Here is a 19,111-nt window from a genome sequence, read left to right on the forward strand (position 1 = left end):
CAGAAGTTAGTTCATGCTGACACATACAGCTGGGTGCTGGGTAACTTGCCGTGGCCTCTCCAGATCCACTCCCTGTACGCCCCTGTCGTCCCCTGAGAGGCCGAGCTGTGTGTGGAGGATAGCATTGGACGTCTTTGCTCACCTCCTTCTCTTTGACCTGTGGGGAAGAGTGTATTCTTTCAGCTCGCTTCCTGCAAGGTCACGGTGGGCTGACTGCATCCCTCTGTGAAGATCATGGTTTTTGCCAGACGGCCCTCTCTGTGTCTGGTTTCTGGCAACTGCTCCCTGCCTGACTCCAGGTCTACTGTCCGACTGTCTAACAGTTTCCCTTATCTCTCTCTTAGGAAACCCTTCCCTCTCCTCTGTACACGTTCTCTCATATCCCAGTTTGAGTGTGCCACCTGTTTCCTGCTGGAACCTAAACTACTACAAACAGTATGTGCACTGTGTTGTCTTCCTCAAAATCTGAACGACTCTAAATTCTGAACTGTATCTTGTCCCAAGGTTTCAGATGAGGGATTGTGGATCTGTGCCACATTCATAAGTTTATTGTGAATATTGTGATAGTATTTGCGTGGCATTCAGAACTGTGCCCAGCAAGTAGTAAGCATTGGGTAGATAGTAGCCAGAATTGATGTAAGAATAGCAACCGTGTTCTTAATTTTTATCTGGGAAATCCAGATTTCTCATATTTAGTGCTGGAGCTTTGGAACTAGCAAGGAATTATAAGAGCAGTATCTTCCCTTATATATTACCTTGAATTGACCTTTTTTTTTTTTATGTTTCTGGAACTTTCTATCTTCACCTATTGATTCTTTCAGAACTCTTAAATGGAGAAAAGGGATCTTATTTATAAAATCATCTCAATGCTCATAAATTTTATATAGCAACTTCTGGAGAATTTCAAGTTGCAATTTTAATATGTTACGCTAGAAATAATTAGGTCCTGTTTTTTCTTCCGTAACTTTTCTCTTCCGTCTTTGGGTTTTTGTCTCATGAATAGGACACTTGAATGTTTTCTTGGGTGGCAGTTACACAAACACTCTGTTAGCAATGGAAGCACTCTTTGCTGTTTAGAACACCCTCTCTAAGTACTCTGCCATTATGTTTATTACACCTGTACATCACGTCCCTTCAACTTTTAAAGTTTGGAAAGTTGGTGCCTGGATGGCTCAGTCGGTTAAGCGTCCGACTTCGGCTCAGGTCATGATCTCACGGTTCATGGGTTCAAGCCCCATGTTGAGCTCTGTGCTCTGTTACCTCCGAGCCTGGAGCCTGCTTCAAATTCTGCATCTCCCCCTCTCCCCCTCATGCTCTGTCTCTCTGTCTCAAAAATAAATAAAACATTAAAAAATAATAATAAACTTTTGAAAGTAATATGTGTTTGCTTCTGAAAGCAATTAGGGTTTTCAGGATTAACATTTTTATCATGCTACTAGTGGGCTTTTACCTGTGTTTAAAAGTAGAACATCTAGGGGCGCCTGGGTGGCTCAGTCGGTTAAGCCTCCGACTTCGGCTCAGGTCATGATCTCGCGGTCCTTGAGTTCGAGCCCCGCGTCGGGCTCTGTGCTGACCGCTCAGAGCCTGGAGCCTGTTTCGGATTCTGTGTCTCCCTCTCTCTCTGACCCTCCCCCGTTCATGCTCAGTCTCTCTCTGTCTCAAAAATAAATAAACATTAAAAAAAAATTTTTTTTTAAGTAGAACATCTAAAACATATCAGAAGTGTGTGGTACAAGTGGCTTTCATTGTGGACAATTACTCGTGAAGACACTATTTGTAAGCTTCCTGAGAAAGTGGATATGCAAATATGCAGAAACAGACTATTGTTATGTTAGACTTAAATGTGATACATTTTAGAATTGTACTTCACTTTTCTACAGTAAAATACCAGCCGTTTCATTTTAGAAATCTAATATAGGAAAAGTAACACTTTTCCCCTTGTTGCAAAATACATGTTCCAAGAGCAAATGACTGTTTGGGAGCAAGTTTTTTTCCTACTTTTATAATACTGTAAGTCTGTTACCTCATTTTGGCTTGTTGTCATTTAATCTTATTTTTCGTTAATGGTGAAAACAAAGTGATTTAATTTCTGAGGGATGTTTAGAATAGACATCCTCCTTTCTGTTTCCTTCTCTCGGGTAATAGTGTCTCCAACTGCCTTGAGCTTTAAATAGAAGCCTTAGCATCAGTCTTCACTTCTACCTGTTCTTAACCACAGGCATCTGATTAGTCAGTGAGTGTTTCTGATTCTGCTTCACAAAGTGTTTTATGCTTTATCTTCACACTCCATTTACAGTTCAATCGGTTGTCAAAGCTGGGGTTAGTGAACAAACAAACATTTGTGGTAAAGGACCAAGTAAGTAGGCTTTACAGGCCAAATAGTTTTTCATTTTCTTTCTTGCTCTTTCTTTCTTTCTTTCTTTCTTTCTTTCTTTCTTTCTTTCTTTCTTTCTTTCTTTCTTCCTTCTTCCTTCCTTCCTCCTTCCTTCCTCCTTTCCTTTACCTTCCCTCCCCGTTCCCCTCCCCTCCTTCCTTCCTTCCTTCCTTCCTTCCTTCCTTTCTTTCTTTCTTTTTTTCTTTTCTTTTCTTTTCTTTTCTTTTCTTTTCTTTTCTTTTCTTTTCTTTTCTTCTCTTTTCTTTCTTTTCTTTCTTTTCTTTCTTTCTTGGGGGGGGGGGGTTGTTTTGTTTTAAAATGCTCTTTAAAAATGTAAGGACCATTCTTAGCTTAAGGCCACAAGTGGCATGTGGGCAGTATACTGCCGGTGGACCATTGTTTGCTGTCTAGGCTATTACAACAACTTCCTAATTGGATTCTTTGTCAACCAGGATATTACCCCATCCCCTCCATTTTCCCCACTACTGCCAGAATGATGTCTCTAAAATACTACCATGTTACTTCCAGATAAAACCTTTTATGTGCTCCAGTTAGCCAAGTTTTCATATGTAAGACATTCATATACCACCTTTGGGATTTTTGCCATTTCTTCAAAACTTCTGTTATTTCCTCAATATTTTTATTGGCTTTTATTGGACTTTTTTTTCTTAAAGGAAAATTTATATTATGCTATAAGTAAAGTCAGTATTGATTGCTCTAACTAGAAAACCACTAAGCAAAAGATAATGGTAAAAAGAAATACAGAAGTGTTTAAATGCCTATTTCATATGGCACCTCATTATATAGGTACCACACTTCAACAAAACCACCGACTTACAAGGCAAAACCTTTGTTCCTTAGTGTCTCATACAAATCTCTTCATGATCTTTTATGCTGCTCATATTAGTTGCAAGGTTGCCGAACTAAAGCAGAAGGTTGAAAGTCATTTTGGTAAAAGGCTAGATGGTGGCCTTATTTTGGAAATCTGATGATACTGCCATCATCGATGTGGTTCCAAGTAAGCCTCTGGGATGTTCTCAGAAAAGGGTCTTCATGGTACATGGCTGAGGATATCATCAGAGCAGTTGTCAAGAAGACTAGAGGAGCCAGTAAAGACACAAAATCTGCCCAGAAAGCTCAGAATGCCAAGTGAGCATTCTATACATTACCTTTACTATAGTGATCAAAAAAGTCTTCAAGCCATTTGTCTCAACTGGTCGTTTAAGTTTAATATTAGAGGACTAGCCATCACCATGTATGGTAACATTTGTAGAGGGTGCTCCAGACTTTATATTGGATGCCTAGCCTTGTGCTTCCGCAACACTAACCATCTTACCATTGGCCTTGGATGCCCTTCCTTTAATGTAGAGCAAACTCCTACTTTTTGATTCAAGGCCCATCTTGGTAACCTAACTCTCATCCCTCTAGACATTTGTTTTTTTAATAATAACAGCTTTATTGAGATATAATTCATGTTGATCTTTTGGTTAATTTAAATGTGTTTCAGTTTGAAGAAAACAGTGTCTCTAAGTTCATATTTAATGTCCTGCAGCTTTTATTGTTTTTAACTTCGAGTCAGGGCAGAGACGTACAGCATTTCACCAGGTATGTGCTTTGTTAAAGCAAGAAAGACTTCTTGTAATTGTTGTAGAAAAGCTGTGAGGAATGAGGAAATATCAGAACTTATCAATAGATGAAACGATTTTTAAACATTTCTTTGCTTTATTTGCCATCAGTGTGAGGAAATACAGCCAAGTATCTGATGTCTAAGCAATAGAACTGGTAAATGGACTGGCTGTGTGCCAGTTACTCTTATATTACACAATGTCTTACACGCAGTGGTGGTTGCTGAGGCTTTGTTTGGCAAACGAGGGCCTTCCCAGTGGTTATTGTGGTGATGGCATCCTTGTTTTCCCTTACTGATGTTTTATTTATTTATTTATTTATTTTTCTTTCTGGACGAAAAGCCATTAAATCTTAGTTTATTTTCTGTTGAGGCAAGGATTTGACAGGCATTTCAAGTCATTCAGCCTTCCAGAAGCGTTTGGTTTATTTGTTTGGATGGTGACTATGGGCAACAAAATAGCAGAGTGAAAAACTGCATTTCCTGGTATGGAGTATTTCATCAGATTTATGTGATACTTGGCACCGAGATGCCTATATGAAATATCCAGATATCTGATTGTTTACTGCTAAATCTTACTCCCTATGGGATAAATAACCTTGTAAACTAGTTATTTGAAGTATAACTACATACATGGGGAATTATGTATCATTATGGGTTCAGTCGTTTCCATTTCTGATGTTGGTAATTACCCATGAATCTCTGAAACAAGGGACAGCAGTAATCTCTGAAATATTTATGTAGCACCTACAAAGTGCTTTAATACACATGATTTATTGTATTCCTTAAAATACATGTCCCATGTGGGATACATGTTCTTAACTAGATTTTTACCTGAAGGCACATTTAATCACTTGCCCAAGGTAACAACGCAGGCTGTGGGTAACAAAACCTTATCTCATGCTCTGTTAAACCACAATGTGCTTTAAATACACTTAGAACTGTTTTGATCAGAAAACAACTATATAGTTTGCTGTTTTTACTGTGTGTGTGTGTGTGTGTGTGTGTGTGTGTGTGTGTGTGTGTAGTTTTGTGCTTTCATCTCATCAATAACTTCCAACAGATTCATAATAGCAAGCCACGGTTTATAGAAAAGATAAATGGGTATGTTGAGCATATGGCTCAACTAGTTCCTAAACGTGTTTAATGGAGTTGGGGCTTTGAGCCAAAAATGGCATTTTTTTTTTAAGTTAAGCTTCTTTAAAACCTCACTTTGCACAGCACTTTTTAAAGTGTGAAGCAAGCTAATCTGCTTAATACAGTAACAATGGAAGTAGCATTTGTTTCTCTTTCTTGGACTGATTTCCCTTGAGCCATCCACTGGTACTAAGTTGTTCACAGGTCTCAGAATTAACCTTTTTTTTTTTTTTGGAATTATTCCATAGGTAACTCACACTGCCTAGAGCTAATTTCTTAGAAGTAGCCACCTAGCCAAATCTTCCTTCATTCTTAACTTTTCTTAGATCTCTCCTTTTTCTGGACTCTAAAGCTATTATTTTGATGTAGTGGAAGAAACGCAGACTGTAGAATAAGACTTGGAGGTTTAACTTGGTCTGTTCTAAGTAGGTCATTGTTAGCGCACCAGGTACATCTTTGATCTGTATTAATTCATTGTCTCATTTATAAATTCAGATCAAGATGGTCAAAAAACCCCACAAACTCCTAGGAGGCAGTGATCTCTACACAGAAATCGAAAGGAAGAATCCGGGTTTACTAGGGGAAGAGGAGGGAAGGTAGTGTACCAAAGAGGACACGCAGTATCTCTGAGAGCTCACGAGAGAGCGCGGTGAACCAGAGGGACAGAAAGACACTTTGTTTGAACTATACAGCAACGGAGCTGGTAAATTTAAGGATGCCACTCTAAAGGCAAGGGCCTGACCATAAGTAAGCCGTAGTAAGAGTTTAAATTTTATTCTGAGATACGGGAAATTTTTGAATGTTTTGGGGGGTTTTGTTTGTGTGAGGAGAGAAGAGAGCCTGTCTGGTTACATTTGTTGGGGAACAATTCTGACGGCAACTGACCATGTGGTGCTAAAAGTAAGCTAATACAATGTGTAGGCATAGCTTGGAGATTCTGCGGGTTCAGTTCCAGACCATGGCAATAAAGCAAGTATCACAGTAAACTGAATCAAATGAATTTTTGTTTCCCAGTGAATGTCGAAGTTACGTTTACCCTAGAATGTAGTCTGTTAAGTGTGCAATAGCATATTAGGCCTAAAATAACAATGTACATGCCTTAACTGAAGACACTTTATGCTAAAAATGCTAATTATCATTTGAGCTTTCAGTGAGTCATAATCTCTTCGTTGGTGGGTGGTCTTGCACCGTGTTGACGGCTGCTGACTGATCAGGGTGCCGGCTGCTGAAGCTGGGGTGGCCGTGGCATTTTCTTAAAATAAGACAACAATGAAGTTTCACACATCGATCGACTCTTCCTTTCATGAATGATTCTCTGTAGCACATGATGCTGTTCGATAGCATTTTATGCACGGTAGACCTTCTTTCAGAATTGGAGTCAGTCCTCTGAAACCCTGCTGCTGCTTTATCAACAAAGTGTATGTCATATTCTAGATCCTTTGTTGTCATTTCAGCAGTCTTCACAGCATCTTCGCCAGGAGCAGATTCCAACTGAAGAAACTGCTCTCTTTGTTCCACCGTAAGCAGCATCTCCATCCATTCAGCTTTTATCAGGAGATGGCAGCCGCTCAGTCCCATCTTCAGGCTCTGCTTCTAATCCTAATTTTCTTGCTGTTTCCACCACATCTGCCATTAATTCTTCCACTGAAGAATCTGTTTCGGTGGAATTCTTCCACTTGAAATCCCTGAAGTCATCCATGAGGGTTGGAATCAACTTCTTCCAAACTCCTGTTTGTCTTGATATTTTGACCTCTTTCCAACGCAGGGCCTGAGCTCCAGAGCCTGAGATCAAAACCTGAGCTGAGATCAAGACTTAGACCCTTAACCGACTCGGTCAGGTGCCCTGAACCACAAATGTTTTTAATGGCTTCTAGAATGGTATCTCCTTTCCAGAAGGTTTTTGATGGACTTTGTCTAGATCCATCACAGGATCACTGTCTGGGGCAGCTATAGCCTTATGAAATGTATTTGTTAAATAAGACTTGAAGGTCACAATTATTCCTTGATCCATTGGGCTTCAGAATGGATGTTGTGTTAGCAGACATGAAAACAACATTAATCTCATTGCCTGTCTCCACCACAGCTCTTGTGTGACCAGGTGCATTGCCAGCAAACAGTAATATCTTGAATCTTTTTTTCTGAGTAGGAGGTCTCAACAGTGGGCTTAAAATATTCGGTAAAACCATGTTGTAAACAGATGTGCTGTTATTCAGGCTTCGTTTTTGCATTTGTAGAGCACAGGCAGAGTAGATTTAGCATCATTCTTAAGTGCCCTAGGATATTCAGAATTATAAATAAGCATTGGCTTCAACTTAGTCTCCTGCTGTGTTAGCCCCTAACAAGAGGGTCAGCCTGTCTCTTGACTGACTTCTCTCTACCTACAAAAGTCCCAAATGGCATCTCCTTCCAAGAGAAGGCTGTTGCACTTACACTGAAAATCTGCTGTTTACTGCAGCCGCCTTTCAGAGTGATCTTAGCTGGACCTTCTGGAGAACTTGCTGTAGCTTCTCCATCAGCACCTGCTTCACCTTGCATTTGTGTGTTACAGACATGGCTTCTTTCCTAAACCTCATGGAGTAACTTCTCTGCCAGCTTCAAAGGGAGCTCTGCAGCGTCTTTACCTCTCTCAACTGTCATAGAACTGAAGAGGGGTTGGGTCTTGCTCTAGATTAGGCTTTAGCTTAAGGGAATGTTGTGGCTGGTTTGATCATCTCTCCAGACCACTAAAACTTTCTCCATATCAGTGACAAGGCCGTTTCACTTTCCTATCATTTGTGTGTTCGCTGCAGTAGCTTCAAGAACTTTTCCCTCGCATTCACAAAGGCCTGGCTTTCAGCCTGTCCTGGCTTTCGACATGCCTTCCTCACTAGCCTTGATCACCTCTAGCTTTTGTCTTACAGTGAATGACATGTGACGCTTCCTTTCACTTGAATGCTTAGTTAGAGGCCACTGCAGGGTCGTTAATTGCTCTAATACCAATATTGTTGTGTCTCTAGGAATTGGGAGGCTGAAGGAAAGGAAGTGGTCGTAGGGACACAATGCACACATTTACTTATTAATTCACGATCTTATGTGGATGCTGTTCTGGGCACCCCATAACAAATGTAGTAGTAACATCAAAGATCACTGATCACAGGTCACCATAATAAACATAATTACGATGAAAAAGTTTGAAATTTTGGGAGGAATTACCAAAATGTGAGAGACACGAAGTGGGCAAGTGCTGTAGGAGAAATGGCGCCAATAGGCTTGCTCAGTACAGGGTGGCCACAAACCTCCAATATGAGAAAACGCACGGTGTATGAAGGTGCAGTAAAGTGAAGCCCACTAAGATGAGGTGTGCCTGTGAATGTGCTTCCAAGAATGCTGATTATGTTTCTCTATCTCTGGTCTTCATTTCATGATGCCCTCTCGTGTCTTGACCACCCCTTCCCATTCACAGTTCATTTTTCGTCTTCCCATTTTCTTGTTTTCCTCCTTGACCTAGATCTCTTGGACAGCTATCTCAATAGTTCTTTTTTTAGATCTCTTGCATTTTTCAAGGACAGAGCAGTTAATAAAACGTACTTGGTATACAGTATTAGCATTTTGGTATAGATCTCTTTTTTGTTGTGTTTAATATACAGTTCTATATGTTTATATCCTATAATTTTTGCTTTCTAGTTTTTGCATTCTCCACATTTCATACTTCAAAAACTCTTCATAAATATTCTTATTGGACACATAATATTCTGGTCAGTGGGATCATGATCTACTTACCTAATGTACTAATGGTATTTACCATTGTTTCCATTTTTCCTGCTGTTAGAAAGAATTGACCCAGAATTTACTAGGTTAAAGGTTAAAATATTTTAGGTTTTTGAACATTGTTGTGTTGGGAGGCCTGTAGCTGGTGTATTACATTAAGAATATGCAGGTTATACCATAATGGGTATTTACCCAAAGAAAATGGAAACACTGATTTGAAAAGATAGGTGCACCCTTATGTTTTTCGCAGCGTTATTTACAAAGCCAGTATGGAAGCATCCCACGTGCCCACTGATAGGTGAGTGGATAAAGAAGATGTGGTATATAAATACACATACACACACACACACACACACACACACACACACACCTACATACATTCATACACACAATGGAATATTAGCCATAAAAAAGAATGACATCTTTGTGACAACATGGATGGACCTAGAAGGTATTAGGCTAAGTGAAATAAGCCACACAGAAAAAGATAAATACCATATGATCTCACTATGTGGAATCAAAAACAAAACAAAACAAAACAAACAAACAGACTTTTAAATACGGAAAACAAACTGGTGGTTGCCAAAGGGGAGGTGCATTAGGAGATGAGCAAAATAGATGAAGGAGAATAAGAGGTATAAACTTCCCGTTATGAAAATAAATGAGTCATGGAGATGAAAAGGAAATAGGAAATACAGTTAATAATATTGTAGTAACACTGTATGGTGACTGCACTTATGGGGAGCATTGAGGTGAGTAATGTATAGAATTGTTGAATCACTGTGTTGTATACTTCAAACTAATATAACATTGTGTTGTAAAAAGAGGAGGGATTTAAGGGAAAAAAAGGACTCTGTGGATTATGACCTGCACAAACCACACACATGGTGCTGGCAGGTAGCTCCCTAAGCACCTGAGCTTCCACTTTGGGGAAGTGAGAACCCTGGGGTGGTTTTGATTTGATTTGTTTTGGCACACTCACACAAAGGAAGTAAGGTCAAAAGATGTATTACTTAGGGATCCCAGAAGTGTTCAGGGGGCTGGGCGCAATGAGCTAGAGGAAGGCATGCTTCCGTCCCGGCTTACCGGCAAGCAGGAAACGGCACAGGGTAACAAGCACCTGTTACTTAGAAGGTGGTTGGGACGACAGTCACTAACTTTTCACGGGCCCAACTCTGAGTAGTTATTTAACAATGTGCACCAGGAAAAGCAAAGCAGGAACTGGTGGTGGAAATCCTAAGCTCGGGTCCTTATCCGGAGGGCCAGACTCTGCGTGTGTGCGGGGTTGTCCTACTGCCAGACGCCTAGGCAGCAGCTCAGGGTAGCTGTTTCCTCCTCACGGCTGCCAGTTGCCGTTCAGAGAAGTGGTGCCAACATGTGAATGTGGTTATTTCGTGATGGCTCTCCGGCCTTCATTTCTGTTTCTTAAAGATTGCTTGCTGAATTAATGATGAAAATGGTATCCCATTTTGTTTTCATTTTCAGTCATTATGTGGTAGTCCCTAGGTCCATATACTTTTCTCAGGATACTTCCTGTCTTTTAAGTGCTCTGCTTATGTCCTTTGCCCATTTACCCATTGGGAATCTAAATATTTTTCTTATCAACTTTGTAAGCTTTTGATGAACAATCTCCTTTATGGTATTCTCTTTGAATATTTTTATTCAGCTCATTACTTCCACATAAAGAAACTTGGGAGTTTTATATAGGCAAATCCGTCGATAATTTCTTTGTGATTTTTTTTCCCCTTTCCTAATTAAGAAAAAGGTCTCCCAGAGATTTATAAATACGTTTAAATTCTTGTGCTGGTTTTAAGACTTCCTTTTTTTTTTTTTTTTTTTTTTTTTAATGTTCTCATTTTTAGTTTGCTGTGTAGGTGTATCATGTGAAGTGAGTGTTGAAGTAGGCTGTTTTCCAGTTTCCCCAGTATTCTTAATACTGAGTCTTACCCTTGCCCTTTGATTTGTGATTTTTTTTTTCCTTCTAAAGTGAACAATGTATGGGAATTTCCTATGCGGTAGGCACTGTTCTAAGCATGTTACATGAATTATGTCATTTTGCCCTCATTCCTCTCAACAACCCTGTGAGGAAATGGAAGTCCTTAGAATTCTCTCTTCTGTGCACAGTACTCTGACTGTGCTTGCATATCTGTGCTGTGGCTGTCTGCCTTTCTATTTTTATGTCCCTACTATTTTGTCTTAGAAGGGTTCTCCTCCAGAGAATGTGTAAGATACCTCTACTGTGTCTTCCTTTTTTCTGTTCTTGCCTATTTATTTTTCCAGGTGACTTGAAGTGTTTTATGTCATGTCTCAAAAAGAATCTCATTGGAATATATTTGTCAGAGTTGGTTTAATCCACGAATTATACCGGAAATAATCTCATTTTTGCGGTACCACTCAAGGTGTGTCTCGTGTACTTAGCCTTGATTCCAGGTGCTGAATAAATGTCTGTTGAGTGAAAGAATAAATGAATGGAGAGATCTTTGTGTATCGTCTTCATCAAGTTTCAGCTAATACCTCGCATTAATGCTTTTTTAGCTTTTCCCCCATTCGGTCCTGCACATTTCATGTGAATGTTATTTCAGGCATTGTATATTTGCTTTGTTGTTGCTGCAATGAACGGTATCTTTCTTCTGTAATTTTCTAACTATTTGTTGCCAACACACAAGAAAATCCTTCATGTTTCCATATGCTTTTTGTTATTTAAGGTTATTCTTTTTGAAGGCATTCCTGAGGAATCCTTTGGATAGACCATTATTTCAGTTTATTAATAGTAATAATTTTGTTTCCTATTTCCATATAATTGTATCTGTTATTCCTGTTCTGGAATGTCCCAAATAATGTTGAAAAGACTGATGACAAAATAGGCATCGTTGTTCTGATTCTGATTTTAATAGAAATATAACTTGTCACTTTTAACTGTGATGCTGGCTGGTAGTTTGCCATGCATGCTCTCATTCTTTGTCTAGTTCTTAAAATGCACTGCATAAGGAATAATGTTAAAAAAGATTTGAGGTTGACTTTCATTTGACATCTTTGGTGTTGGTTAAAGGAATTTGCTGCTGCTTCAGAGCATTGTTATGGAAGGTTATTGAATAGCACATACTTGTGATCTTTTAATTTAGCCACAGAAGACATCTTCTTCTTCTGCTGTGATAGTGAATGTTTCTCTTTCTTCTGCATCCCTATTCCACTAATACATCTGAACCTGAACTCTGGAGGGTGGAAAAGCAGCGACTGAAGCCAGCACACCCTTTCATTCTGTTGCTGTTAAGGTGTGGAGCTTGGGTATTCCTACCTGCATTTCTCAAAAGCATTGGGCTTGGGCATATCCATAATAATAATAACCCTAACAACAGCAGCAGCAACATTACTGCCTATAGAATGTGTTGGGGGGGAGCACGACAGTATGATAAGCTGTCTGTGAATTATACCATTTGATCCTCAAGAAAAACACTATGAATAAGTTCTGCTAGTCCATTTTAGACATGAGGAAACCTTCACCCTGAGCAGTGGTAACATGGCCGGGATTGTACAGCTGAGAAGTGACAGAAGCAGGATTTAGGCCTAGAACTTTAGCACGACACATGCTTCCCTGCTATTTTATCCCTTATTGCATTTGCTTTGTATTTGTGCTCTTATTAGGATCCTCTTGACTGGTGAGAAACAAAAGTTACTTATAAAATAGAATTAAGCCCGAGGGGTGGATGAATGGATGGATATATATCTAATGAGCTTGAGAGGACTAACGTATTTTGAAATGTTTATGGAACCAGTAATACAGGAGTTCTTGTCTTAGTGGCAAATAATGAGTCCTCCTCCATTAAAAATGATAAGAACACAATTTCCTTAGAAGGAAGTTTATCTAATTACTTTGAGGCTAGGTAATACTTCTTTCTAAGGATTTGAAGTCTGTGTAGTTGACTTGTAAATTTACTCCGTTTTTTCCTTTGCGTTTTGCAGACAAGTCAGGAAGATTGGTGTAATCCATAGATGCTACTAATGCTGTAATCCATAATTTCACCTTCTTGTCACTTGTCCCTGTAGCACTTCTAAGACAGCATTGTATTTTTGGCACCCTCAGAGTGAAAGACATCTAAGAAACCTACTTGTTGGGAAGCTCACTCTATGTGTTTCAGAAACCTGACATAAGTGTTTGGTAGAGGAGGGTGTGTAAGTGACTAGTCTTTTTTTTTTTTTTTTTTTTTAATGTTTATTTATTTTTGAGAGAGACAGAGACAGAATGCAAGTGGGTTAGGGGCAGAGAGAGAGGCAGACACAGAATCAGAAGCAGGCTCCAAGCTCTGAGCTGTCAGCACGGAGCCTGACGCAGGGCTCGAGAACTCACGAGCCATGAGATCATGACCTGAGCCGAAGTCGGACGCTCAACCGACTGAGCCACCCAGGCGCTCCGTAAGTGAGTAGTCTTTACCATCGCTGGCAAAGCGACTAGGTCAGTGACGAGGAGGAGTGGAAGCAGCTTGCCCATTTAGAAAGGTAATGAATTTTAAAATCATTTAGGGGACTTTTTCAAATAACCCCCTTTCTTCATGGTGAGATTCCCTGACATGGTGAGTTGGTTTGCTGGGGCAGGGGAATGTTTAAGAGCCTCTGTACTAGTCAGCCTAGGAGAGAAATAGCCTTATTGAAGCTTAACAGTAGTTTTCCCATAAGCCCGGGCCTTTAAAGCCAAAAGAGTACGTTAGAGGGTTATTCCTTTTCTGTCTCTCCAAATAGAAAGGTTCCCAAACCTGGAAAGAAGTCTTGTCTTATTTTAAAATTTCCTAGGAAGGAGCATCAGAGTTTCTTTCTGGACTCTTCCAACTCTAGGAATTGCTTGAAATAGAGCCTTCCTTATGTCTCACAATTTAAATCCCTCATTTGTGGCCTATTTCAGCTATGCTGTCTTGCATTTTAATCTAGCCTTGTTTCAGGGCTTCTTTTTCTGACTCGTGGCTATTACTTTTGTTCGTCTCTAATTCATAAGGTGGCTTTCTTTTTTGTATTTGTAGAAAATTCGCCATTTTCTTCTAGCTGTGCCAGTGCAGTTTGATTTGGAGTGTGAACATCGGTCTTAGGCCCAGCCCTAGTCCTATATTGTGTGTTGTATTGGGTTCATCACCCAGTTGTGGCACCAGATGAACCCCGTCTTTTCTTCCCCTTCTCCTTGCCTGTTTCTTCCTTAGTAGTGCCCATGTTTGTTAGACCCCCAGGATTTTATCCCTAATCTATCCTTATTTTTAATTGAGGTAAATCAGATTCTGACATCCGACGTACAAAAGGTAAATTTCCCTCTCCTCTACGTAGAAGACTTTTCATTTTGTAAATGTGTAAATTTTTCATTAGTAAATGGTCTGTTAAATATGCGCTAAAACTGTCCCTTTACATATCTGTAAAGCCAAACTTTTTATGATATTTTTAATACTTTCCTTAAATGCAAAAAACAAAGCCGTTAAACTTTCCTGATTAAAATGCAAAGCCTAGTGTCTTCTAGCTTTTTGAAGAGCTTTTGTCCATTATATAATCTGTAAAGTAGCCAAGAGTTCCTCAGAAGCAGGACATCATTTAGATTTGAAACAATTATGGCTTGTGTGTAAAATAATGATGTGGCATAACCATTCATGGGGTAGCAACCACAGTTACACTTTAGTGGCAAAATCCTTGGATACCTCCAACATTTCTTTCATCTACCGCACAGACTTTACCAGAGTACCCTAGGACAAAAATGGTTCGGTCATTTCAATTACACTGAAAAGATTAAGTTGGTCTGACTAGAAAGCCAAATGACACAATTATGAGCATAGACCTTTTATTTTTTTTTTCCCAGATGTTTGACAGTGTAAACATACATAAAATACATATTAAAGTTTAGATGCTTTACATTTTGTGCAGTAAATTGAAGCCTCAAAAAGAAAACATTTCATTAAAAAGAAAGAAACTCAGTCGTGTTACTTAAGACAGTAAAATAGCAGCGAGTACCGAGACATTGTGCACTTCTTTTCTTTAAGACAAGTTACTTCGTGTACATCAGAGTCAGAAATGTGAGACTGGCTTTCTCGAATACTTATGTAGCTTGAATCACTGGTTAGATAGGGGCATATTTTCCCAACTGTACATCAGGGGGGAGCTCTTTCATTGGCTTCAAACGCTGCGGCCCCTCAGCCAGCCAGCATGACCACAGCGTTGAGCATCAAGAGAAATGAAGCGTTGACTTTCCAAGCACTTGCCGCAGAAGGTAAGCGAGTCTTTACATTTGTGGTTGTCTCTTCCCTTCGGAAGTTAAGGGTTGTGCTTTGTTGAGGCATTTCAGAGAAATTACTTGGCATGCCACTAGTAATACTTAGGGTCATGGGTGTTGGGGACGATTTTGTTGAGCTAGTGAGGCTTGTGTTTGTAACGATTCCATCTTGGAGATGAATAGTTAGAGTTGCAGCTGCTGCTTCGTGTGAATTGATGGTTTCTAAGGATGTGTCTTCGGGGTAGGGCACAAAAGCCTTGTCGGTGCTAGCAAAGGTGGTGTCTTTGCTTAGAGTGGCACCAAACGTTGTTTCCTTCGTTCGGTATTGTTTGGGGGTTTTGGTCACTTTGGACTGAGTTACCATACTCAGAGAGTTAATGGTGTCCACTGTCTGCATCCCACTTAGGGTGAACAAGCTTGAGGTAAATCCAGAAGGTGTGGGATATATGCTATGTTCCTTCAAAGATGATATTTGGCTAGAACAGGGAGTCCCTATCACATGGGCTTTTGTTTCCATCACCCACTTCAATAAGTAAGTGATGTTTTGTTTGTGGTCACATGACCACCTGTTATTGTGAAGGGTTATCTCCTGCAACTGAAAGAGTTGGTCAAAAGCTTGATCTGGAATGAATGTGAACTTATTATTGTGCAGGTAAAGATGTGTGAGATTTGTCAGGTTTATTAATGTTCCTGGAAGGATTTGTGTCAAGGAATTGTTAGACAGGTCCACGATATGTAGTTTGGAGGGCATGTTGGTTGGAACTGTCCACAGTTTGTTACTACTGAGGTTGAGAACCTCAAGACTTCTCAGTGTATTTTTAATGAGAACAACCTTTTCCAGCATATTCTTAGAAACATCCAGATATTTAAGGTTCCACTGATAAGCAGTATCAGATTTGTCAAGCAGTTTAATGTTGTTGTTAGCAGCAGACATGTTCCAGAGGGACCGAGGTAACTGAGCAGGCAGGCTTTCGAGCCTGTTGTTTGAAATATCCAGGGTCCTCAGATTGGTGTATTGGGTTAACTGGTTATGAAGATCGGTAAAATGGTTATAAGACAGATTTAAATGGATAATATTCTCTTGCAGTCCAGATGGTAATGTAGTCAAGTTTCTGCCTGAACAGTCCACATGCCTGTGCCTCTCTGTGCATATACATTGGAGAGGACAAATGCATAAAATACCAGGTGTCAGAAACAGAAGGATGAACAAGCTGGGAGACATTTTCAATATCTGATATTCCATCAAAGCCTGGAAACAAACAGATACACCCTTCTTTTAATATGCAAACACAATTAGGCATCTGCATGGGTCAGTTAGCATTAGGCAAAATTTTCAATAAACCTCGTTGTTGTTGAGTCCTTTTATAATTGTTCCAGTGATTAAACTAACAAAGCTCCCCTTCATTTATAGTCCAAATGCTTAATCCTTCAATTGGGGCTATGTGGTAGAGAGGGACTCTCTCCCCCTACTTGCTCCTGTATTTTCTCCCTTCTTTTTTCCCTTCCTTTACCAGTCTTTCTTATTTACCTTCCCAGAGCCTTAAAATTACAAAATGGCATTCTCTGCAAATAGAGAGTCAGAATCTTAAGCTGTTACTCTTTTTGAGAATATCCCTTCTTACTCAGATAGGAAAAAATGGCTGTCGTGCCTGGGTTTTTTTTGGGTTTTTTTTTTGGGGGGGGGGGGGTTTAAATCTCTGCGGTAATGTAATAGTCAATATTGTGTATAGAGTAAGATTTGATTTAGATATTAAGACAGTACTTTGAAATTCATCTTTGTCTCTTTGGGATAAATATGTCCTAGCAAAACATTTCAAGGCACTTGAAAAATTCAGACCAATACCATAATTTAAACCTCCCATTTTATAGTGATTTTTTTATGTCTATTTCAGTGCCGATTCTAAAAGAAAGCAGCGTGTATATTTACCAAGTGAATGAATATTAAAAAGAAACCCCTCCACTGACACTGCAGCAAATTTCTGGTGCATGCACTTGCTTGCTACTGAATATATATTCAATCCTCACGTTGACTTTTTCTTTAAAAAAAGGAAAAAAATTCCCAAGTCAGTCTTTTACTGATCTAAATAACAGCTTACCATAGTGTCGTCTTCAGCAGCAGCATCTCATTTTCTCCGGGAAACTTAAGCTTTAAAGGTCGCCTTGCTCTGGAGAGTGGGAGCCGCTTCTGGCTGTGGGCTGTGCTTGCCCGCTCAGCTGCGTTGTGCGGCTGTGAGCCCGAGCTCTGCAGCCACCTGATCAGTCCACAGAGGACTGCAGCGCTGTCATTGGTGCTGACTCAAATTTAGTGCAAGAGGTGCACACGCAACAAAATGGGCCCCCCAAGTTTGTTGTTTTTTTTTTTTTTAATTTACAGCATGGAGCATGCCCATCTACCTCCCAATTTGCCAGAGGATGTGGTGCCTCGTGCCCATTAGACCTGGCCCTCACTCATTTCTGTGTATTTGAGCTCAGGTTCCACATTCTGACATTGCCTCATGAAGAATGTGCGATTCTCTTTTAAAGCCTCTACTCCTTATTCTTTTTACACGTTGGAAAATGTTGAACACGAACTTGACCATCCTTTTCTAAGCTGTTAATTTAACTATTTTTAACTCCTGCCTTTTCATGTTCTTCTAAAATGGTTCAGTTGTCCTGTCACTTTTTAAAATAACAGAATACAATCTATGTTTCATTTTTGGGTGCTCCCCCAACATGCTGATTATTATGTATAATCAGCTTTTCAGATTTATCAACCACTTCAATCTTCCTTTTTCGGAAGTACCAAAGTACTTACATATGGGGTTATTTTGTCATTATCTTTCTGGTACAAAGGATCATTTAGCCCAGACTACACATAAGCAAGACTACATTTTTAAATGAGCATCTCATGCTTTTAGTTAAATTCATATGGTCAGATAAACATGTTTTATTTTATGTCTTTTAGGTTAAGGATCTTTTTTCTCTATGCAACTCAACTTCGTTTAGTGAGTGGGTATATGTATTGTTCCGTCCAGAGACATCTTCGATACAACAGGAGTGACCATGTATTCATTTGATTTTGTGTTTTAGAAATAATTGTATCAATTTTAGGTGATTTCTTCAGAACGTTTCACATTTTGCCTTACTGAGAAAGCAATTTATAGTTTTAAAATTGCATAGGGGAGCCTGGGTGGCTCAGTCAGTTGAGCATCTGACTTCAGCTCAGGTCCTGATCTCAGGGTTTGTGAGTTTGAGCCCCATGTCGGGCTCTGTGCTGACCGCTCGGAGCCTGGAGCCCGCTTCAGATTCTGTGTCTCCCTCTCTCTCTGCCCTCCCCTGTTTGTGCTCTGTCTGTTTTTCAAAAATAATAAACATTAAAAAAAATTTTTTAAAGAGATAAAATTGCACAAAATAACGTCAAAGGCAAAACTTTGGTCATGAGTTTTAGAAAATGTGACTAGATTTGTAGTAGCTTCTGCTTCACCCTTTAGTGGATTGATTGTATGAATAATCTGTAAAAGCTCAAATCTAATTCCCAGAATATCCACTTTACCTTAGAAAAGAAAGCAAATAAAGTTATGGGATTTTCATTACCAAATTGTTACTATTTAAAAACCAATTCTTAGCATGTTACATGTAAAGAAGATCTCCTTATGCCTTGTTGTTAATCCTTTGTTTTTCTCTAAATTTGCCATTCCTTTGCCCCAGATTTTACCCCAAACAGAATTTATTATATTAAAATTTGAAGTTTATTTTCTTAGAAAAGAAACTATACTCTAAGAGTCACCTTTTGTATGAAATTCATGTTCCTCAAAAAATATCTATATTTTAAAAGTCTGCAGTGTTAGAGATTTATTATCGATTAGGTGCTTTATTCCCACTTTACTTGGAGAGTTCACCCTTGGACTCTTAATAAGATTCTTTCTATGGATTTCAGAAACCAGTCATCAATCTTAGTGCTTAAAAGTAATGTGTTAAAAATACTACGTTCAGCAATATTGTGGAAATAGAGAAC

General features: G+C 39.4%; 2 protein-coding genes across 12 annotated transcripts in view; one reads left to right on the plus strand and one right to left on the minus strand.

Moving 5' to 3' along the window:
• NF1 (neurofibromin 1) overlaps positions 1-19,111 on the plus strand; it is a 246,875-nt gene that overhangs the window by 159,515 nt on the left and 68,249 nt on the right. The window lies entirely within an intron of this gene.
• On the minus strand, positions 13,109-17,444 carry OMG (oligodendrocyte myelin glycoprotein). Its single transcript, XM_015082599.3, has 2 exons — positions 17,214-17,444; positions 13,109-16,366 (listed from the first exon to the last, which is right to left on the minus strand). The coding sequence occupies exons 1-2, from the start codon at positions 17,214-17,216 to the stop codon at positions 15,038-15,040; spliced, it is 1,332 nt and encodes a 443-aa protein (XP_014938085.1). The 5' UTR covers positions 17,217-17,444; the 3' UTR covers positions 13,109-15,037.

Source organism: Acinonyx jubatus, chromosome E1, assembly GCF_027475565.1.
Source record: "Acinonyx jubatus isolate Ajub_Pintada_27869175 chromosome E1, VMU_Ajub_asm_v1.0, whole genome shotgun sequence".
NCBI lineage: Eukaryota > Metazoa > Chordata > Mammalia > Carnivora > Felidae > Acinonyx > Acinonyx jubatus.